This window comes from Haliotis asinina, chromosome 13 (assembly GCF_037392515.1).
Source record: "Haliotis asinina isolate JCU_RB_2024 chromosome 13, JCU_Hal_asi_v2, whole genome shotgun sequence".
Lineage (NCBI taxonomy): Eukaryota > Metazoa > Mollusca > Gastropoda > Lepetellida > Haliotidae > Haliotis > Haliotis asinina.
This window is the reverse complement of record NC_090292.1, coordinates 32,591,691-32,599,394: the sequence shown is the minus strand read 5'-3', so window position 1 is coordinate 32,599,394 and position 7,704 is coordinate 32,591,691. Positions and strand designations below refer to the sequence as shown.

The 7,704-nt window shown below is 42.5% G+C and overlaps 1 protein-coding gene across 1 annotated transcript; it reads left to right on the top strand.

Moving 5' to 3' along the window:
* The first annotated feature begins 3,102 nt into the window (after positions 1–3,102).
* Positions 3,103–6,969, top strand: LOC137259286 (uncharacterized). The gene is made up of 4 exons (XM_067796920.1): positions 3,103–3,151; positions 4,953–5,114; positions 5,595–5,808; positions 6,552–6,969. The coding sequence occupies exons 1-4, from the start codon at positions 3,103–3,105 to the stop codon at positions 6,967–6,969; spliced, it is 843 nt and encodes a 280-aa protein (XP_067653021.1).
* Positions 6,970–7,704: the final 735 nt, after the last annotated feature.

Here is a 7,704-nt window from a genome sequence, read left to right as displayed (position 1 = left end):
CATGCCCAAGTTACAACTTGTCTTTCGGGTTACAGCGTTTTTCTCACGAAAAAGCATCTACTTTTGATATTCATTATCTGTGTAGTAGGTATCAGTGATATGAAACATTAACCTATTCGTTATCTTTGTGACTGTGAAGTCCCCCAGAGGCAGGACGACTGCCAAAAAGATATTCCATGGACAGAAGTGGATCAAGGATTCTTCTGGAGCAGGATGTGGATGTGGATGTTTTACTGTTCGTACATTTTGTGACAATGTACTGTGCGTGTCTACTACTGTAAACCCTCCAGTAGAATAGGTAGTGTTGTATACGTTGAGGGAACACGGTTCCAGAGTGTTTTTTTTTCAAAAAAAGTTTTTTATCTCTGGTTTTACGTGTCGGGCTTCAGTTACCGTTGACCTTGTTCAAATCTCAAATTTGAACAAGGTCAATGTAGACACACATTCTGCGGCAACAATGTTGGTGTTCATGTTCGAGGATTTGGTACTGTTACATATTGGGAATGATGACATTAAAAAACGTAATCCGCACAGCTGGTCCAATTGTACTTCTTTATTTTATTGTTTTGTTTTTGAAAGTTGTGAACTCGAGAAGAACTGTTTTTGTCCATGGAAATTGGATGTGCCGGACGGATCGCCGTGTAGGAGTGCTTGTTTTTGCCATACACTGCCATACGCTATTAAACACTGCCAACACAGAAACACCAAGAAACAAGTCCAACATTAAAACAAAAATATATCAGTACACAGGGGCGTATTATAATATCTACAAACCAGAACTTACAATACAATGGCCTATCAACATTACCAGATCACATCGCACAAACTAAACAATCCAGTGATGTCTGTAGATGAAACAAGACATTAAATGAAAAGCTCCCACCAACATCCAAAACTCTAGAATACCACATTGAGCAAGTAAAGTACCAAGTGCAAGTTTGGAAACAGTATCTGCAGCCAATCATATTCCTTCACCAGCTGACCAGGGGTGGAGCATTTGTGATGCTCAGCTTATCCTTTTTCTGATGTAGAGACCTTCTGCTCCCCGTGGATTGGTTGACCTGACATAGAGTAAATGCAATAAAGTCAGTATGCCAGCAGAGAGATGTATGTCAATTCACATAGACTGATTTATTGTGCACAGAGACATGTCTTTTTGTATGACAGGTGATTGTTGACCGAACAGCTTTGGCTTGTAGATGACTCCAATTCTGACGTAACATATGATATGAGAGTAAGTGAAGAGGAGAGTTAATTGTAAGCTTCTGAATGTATCAAAAGTGATTAAAGGTTATCTGACAGACCATTTGAATAGCTAAAACAAGAGCTTCGACGCAGTTATCGACTGTGAAGCATAGCTTTCCAATACTTTGGATAAGGATTGTGAAGCTTTTATTAACCATAACATTGAAATTTTTCTATACTGTGTTAAACATGTGACCCCCAAATGAATTGCTTGTTTACATATCAGTACAAACTTAGTCCTCTCCTAAGTATAAGTAGTAAAACTACAATGGCGGCCAGTTGGGAGACATTTTGAATTCTGGATAATATGAAATAATTCCATATAACATGCTGTCACTCTAGAATGTTCATGAAAAGTCGGAAAATCGCTAAAATCCCCTATCTCAAAGAATAAGTTGTAAAACATTATTTTACCACGACATGACCATACAAAATTATTTGTTTTGTGCCCAAGCCACCACTCTAGAAGAGACAACTGTCAAAAAAATATCAAAAGTATCAACACTGGATGTAAATGGACACATTCGGTGTTAATCTTTATGTAAATTTAACTGCTGAGGCGGCAACACACGACACTTCAAGATGGCGGTCAAAATAGCGATCATTTTGATTATTTTTCAAAGCAAAAATATGTAAAAATGTATACATCCTTTAGCAATACACAAATGTCAAAATGAAAGTGATCAGACTGATAGTAGTAAAGCTATCCATAATCAACTTTGAGATGTTGTCGTGCAGCAAACCAAATGTCACGAAAATGCTCACAGACCCTCACCACATAAAATCACCTGTGAAAAGAAACTGATACCACAATCTGAGAGAATTAAAGGCCATTTCATGAGCCCAAGACATCATACTAAGTGAAAATAGTGTCAAACTAAATCAGTACTGGGGAGGCTATGCCATCAGATTTTTCAGCTGCCTCCTCCTGGACTATAGGCTCACCCCTCCAAACCCTTTAATGATGAATGATAATGTTCAGTTGTGAAATCCTCACAGCTGGTTTCCTTTCCTATAAACGTACTCGAAGGACAATACACTTTGATGTTTTTACCACACCCGAAGTAACCTCAGTCGGCTTTCCTTTTACTCAGTGTGGCAGGACAGTTCTCCACAAACACAGACAACACTTCAAACACACCTTGTTTGAGTGGTATTTTAAAAGTTGAAGTGTACAAATAGGACAAATTGTTATGGATAACAACTTCTTTATTGCGTGATTGCAACGTTTCGATACAGCTTCTTGTACCGTTGTCACGCTTCACGCAATAAAGAAGTTGTTATCCATAACTACTTGTCCTATTCAACCACGACTAAGCTTACTCGCCCGTCTGACCGTTCTCTCCCTCCCTCACTAACTCAATAGAGCTACTAGGCTTTTGAGACATTCTGTATTATATTTAAATATTTTTTATAAGTCCACAAGACCTTACACCATCAAACAAATAAGTTGAGAAAATAATCCTTCCATATGACATATCTCTATTTCGTGCGGAAACAAGTCATTGCTGTGAATTACTGAAAGAAATCACGTGTTTCCAAATTTCCGTTCATTCCCTTTTCACCGCAAGCCTTTATCTAAAGCTGAGCTGTGTGCGGCGTAAAACTAAACTCACTCACTCTAAAGCTGATAAAGATATTAAAGAGAGGTTAAAAATATGTTTGACCTATACAGATTATGCTGTGGCCATGAGGCGGTTAGTGCTGGTCGCCAAGCCATGGGTGATGTCCAAGAATCGGTATGTGCTAGCATTTCTCTATCACAAGTGAAGATTGGCATTGTCCTAGATAACGGGGACATATATAAAGACCAGCCGTAAGACTGAAGGAATAACACTCGGTCTCTCATCTCTAAAGATGTACGCTGTTTGGGTATTGCTAGCGTGCGTTCATATTTCAAGGGCAGGTAGGTCGTCAGAATCACTCGAAATCTTAGTAAGTTAGATCGAGTGAGTGAGTGAGTGAGTTTAGTTTTACGCCGCACTCAGCAATATTCCAACCATATAGCGGTGGTCTGTAAATAATCTGGACCAGACAATCCAGTGACCAGCAACATGAGCATCGATCTAGCAATTGGGAACCGAGGGCATGTGTCAACCAAGTCTGCGAGCCTGACCACCCGATCCCGTTAGTCGCCTCTTACAAGCATAGTCGCCTTTCGTGGCAAGGATGGGTTGCTGAAGGCCTATTCTACCCCGGGACCTTCACAGGTCAAGTTCGATCGATGTCAGGGGTTTAAAAAAACATAGCCCGATGCCTGTGTCGAGTGGAACTCGCTGGTCGGCCATGTATGCAATTGCTACCAACCGATAACGATCATCTCAATGTTTACCGGACCTGTGTCAAGAGTTTTGAAAAATGTTCAAACGCGGTGATGTCCATCCATGCAGGTAGCAAAACTACCCATGGTCTCTTGAATAATAATCTGATGTCGATATATGGCCTGTTTATAATTTTGTCTTAATAGTATGAAAGGTTTTCGATTTGCGCGCTGGCTTTACATCTAAATCTGTGATATTTTGCTTGTTTTACTGTTCTTTGTCGAATTTTTGTTTATATTTAATTTTTGTATTAAGAATGCATCACTTGTTTAAATCGCAATATGGCTTAAATACTGCCATTACTTCATTCTAACTTTAAATGCTGACGAAATTAGATGTTTAATTCAAACTGAATTGAATCCATTAATTACAAATTGACCGTTACCCTCCAGGGGTAGCGTAATCGTTAGAGCGTTGGCTCGTCACTCTGAAGATCCGGGTTCGATTCCCCATATGGGTGCATTGTATAAAACCCGTTTCTGGTGTCCCCCGCCGTGACACTGCTGGAATATTGGTAAAAGCGGCGTAAATATATAATCGCTCAGCTAATCATCCACAGATATGAATTTCAGATCAGATCTCTTTCCCTCTAAAACTACTCCACGTTTTGTTGGTTGGGTTTGAAACGTCCATGTGACGTAACCGAATACCAGCTATATGAAATTAATCCAATCTGGACCAGACAAACCAGTGATCAACACCATCAGAATGGATCTTCGCAGTTGGGATACGATGACTCGTCTACCAAACAGCGAGTCTGACCATCAGATCCCGTTAGTTGCCTTTTACGACACGTATGGGCTACTGTAGATCAATCCTAACCCGGATCTTCACGGGTGGGGTCTGAACAGACAATCCCATGACTGATATAATAAGCACAAAAGGACGATGGCGATCACCCGATTCATTAAGCATCCAGTCTAAGTAAACTTATCCTCAGTACTTTTCGTTACACTCCACTACTGAGTCTCACAAAACTTATTGGAGGTCGCGTCAAGTAACCTTTGAGATTGACCAATCAGAACACAGCTTACCAAATCGCGAAAGTGCACGTTCGCACATACCTTTTGAACTTTTTATCTCAAAAAAGTTAGTACCCGAACGATTCCGAATGCTATTTAGCGTACGATCGCTTCCGGGTGACGCACATGGCGTACGTACAACCATGACAACGGTGAGTAAAATAGAAAAATAGTGTTTTTGGTAATAGTTTACTTAGACTGTGTAAGACTCAGTGGTGGAGTGTAGCGAAATACACTGAGACTAAGTTTACTTTGACTGATTAAGCTTCTCGCGTACGTGCGGCATTGTTTGATTGAAACTAATGCATCATTTCTGAAATGAAGTAAAATTAAGATATATGACTTTCTTTTCTCTATTTTCTAGCTGTTCCCCACTTCAGCTCTGCTCAAAAGGTGGGAACAGTTGGGGCCCATGACATTGACGAGGCGTCTGGCCTTGCCGCCAGCAGGCAACACCCTGGTGTTCTGTACACCCAGAACGACAAAGGAGACAGCAGCCGGATATTTGCTATAGCGGCTAGCTCGGGTATGTGGTCGTTATACGTTCTGTGCTATATAATTATATCAGGTGTTTTACAGGTACATCTAAACTATGACCATTGTTAGTCTTGTGTAACATGATGATGATGATGGTGGTGGTGGTGATGATGATGATGATGATGATGATGATGATGATGATGCTTTAGAGATTAAACGTGTGCTTTAAGACATAATGCACATTTCGAACATGGCCCCGCCAGACCATTCAGTGGGGCAACTTATTTGTTCAACTCAGTATAAAATTACATCTGTCCTCTCTACCCAGGTAAGATTCTGGCCACAATTAAAATAGCTCGCGTTGTCCTCTCATTTCACCTGTCCTCTCTACCCAGACAAGCTTCTGGCCACAATTAAAATAGCTCGCGTTGTCCTCTCATTTCACCTGTCCTCTGTACCCAGGCAAGTTTCTGACCACAATGAAGATAACTCACGTTGTCCTCTCATTTCATCTGTCCTCTCTACCCAGGCAAGCTTCTGGCCACAATTAAGATAGCTCACGTTGCCAACTACGACTGGGAGGACCTGGCAGTAGGTCCGTGTCCCGGATCGGGGTCGTGCATCTACATCGCGGAGACGGGAGACCACGCCGGCGACGGCGCTAAGAACATCATCTACAGAGTGAAAGAGCCGGCCGTGATCAAGGACCAGACGTTGGACGTACTAGACCAGTTGCACTTCAGGTGATTGGTATAACTTGACTGACGAGTCAGTATGAGTCTAAGCAATATCACGGCGCGAGGACACCAGAAACAGGCTTCACATATTGCACCCAGAACAGAATCCGTATCTTCACCGTGACGTGACAACGCGTAACCATTAAGACTATCCCGCCACTCAGAGTGAGTGAGTGAGTGAGTGAGTGAGTTTTGTATTACGTCGCACTCAGCAATATTCCAGCAGCGGTCTGTAAATAATCGAGTCTGGACTAGACAATACAGTGATCAACAATATGAGCATCGATCTGCGCAACTGGGAACCAATGGCATGTGTCAACCAAGTCTGCGAGCCTTACCATCCGATTCCGTTAGTCGCCTCTTACGACAAGCATAGTCGCCTTTTATGGCAAGTGTGGGTTCCTGAAGGTCTATTCTACCCCGGGACCTTCACAGGTCAAGTTCGATCGATGTCAGGGGTTTAAAAAAAGTTTAGTTGTACATCGCTTTTAGCAATATTCCAGCAATATCATGTCGGGTGATACCACATGTTGTAACCATATGGAGGATAGAACCCAGGTCTTCAGCGTGACGAGGCTCCTAGGCAACCCAACCTGATTGAGAGTGGCGTAAAACTAAACTCACTCACTCACTCATAAAATAGAGTACAGTATGAGAGTTGATAGAGTTTTCTTGTGGTTGCAAAAAATCTTTTCTCTCGCTTTTATGATTGCAATTTTCAGATAAGCGTTATACACTGGTTATTTCAGATGGGGTGAGCCAGACTGCGAGTGTGTGATGGTCGATCCAGCCGGAAATACCTACGTGGTGTCCAAGGTTCATGGTGGGCGTGGCCTCATTGCCAAACTCCCATCCTACGGCTGGGGAGGCACCACCGTGGATGCAGGTCCATCACAGCGCGTCCCCATCACCTCCACCCACAACGACCCCAATGGCTGCGACATCTCCCCCGACGGCAAGGAGATGTTAATCAAGGCCAGGGACGCGGTATACTACTGGTCAGTGCCCGATGGAGACTACGTGTCAGCGGTGAAGACGGCGCCAGCAACGTTACCCTATCACCATGAACCACGAGGAGAGTCGGTTGCCTGGACTCCTACTGGAGACGGCTATTACACCCTGTCTGAGGGGGATGACCAGCCTCTTTACTTTTACAAGCGTCTGTAGATCAAATGATGCCTGTGAACTATGAACACTGAAGTCCTGGGCCCAGGTTTTCGAAGCTCTCTTAGATATAAGATATAAGTGTCATACATTAACACGGGCTTACGACTATCTTAACGCTAAGACAGCTTCGAAATCTAGGCCCTGGGGTCCGTCCCAGAAAGCTATCACAGCGCTACGATAGTAGTAAGTTCATGTTAACGTGAGTTACGATCATCTTAGAGTTACGACAGCTTTGAGGAACGGGTCTGTAGGGTCCGTTTCAGAAAGCCATCGTAGCGCTACTACAGTCTTACTTCAAGTTTACAGTATATGAGGTACGACAATCGTACGAAAGGTACGAAAGCTTTGTGAAACGGGATCCTCAGACGCTTTCCATTGAACGATCGTAGAACAACGACGGTGGTGATTTTATGTTAAAGGCATAAGTTACGGTTGTCTTAGGGTTGCGATCACCTTTTTAAACGGTGCCCTGGAGGATAGGTTTACATAACAATGAATTTACATATGGATGTGGATGTTATTTAATTCAATATAAAACATTTTTACCTGTATTATTTCTACCGTTCCACATTTCTTTCAAACAGGGGAAAGTTCGGGTTGCAATTGGTTTTCAGCAAACCATGCTTGATACGGGATCGAATAGGTAGACTCGGTCACTTTGTTGCCACATGTAATCCTACCTCAAATGCGTAGATCGATCAGACTCGATAATTTACAGACCGTTATCATACAACT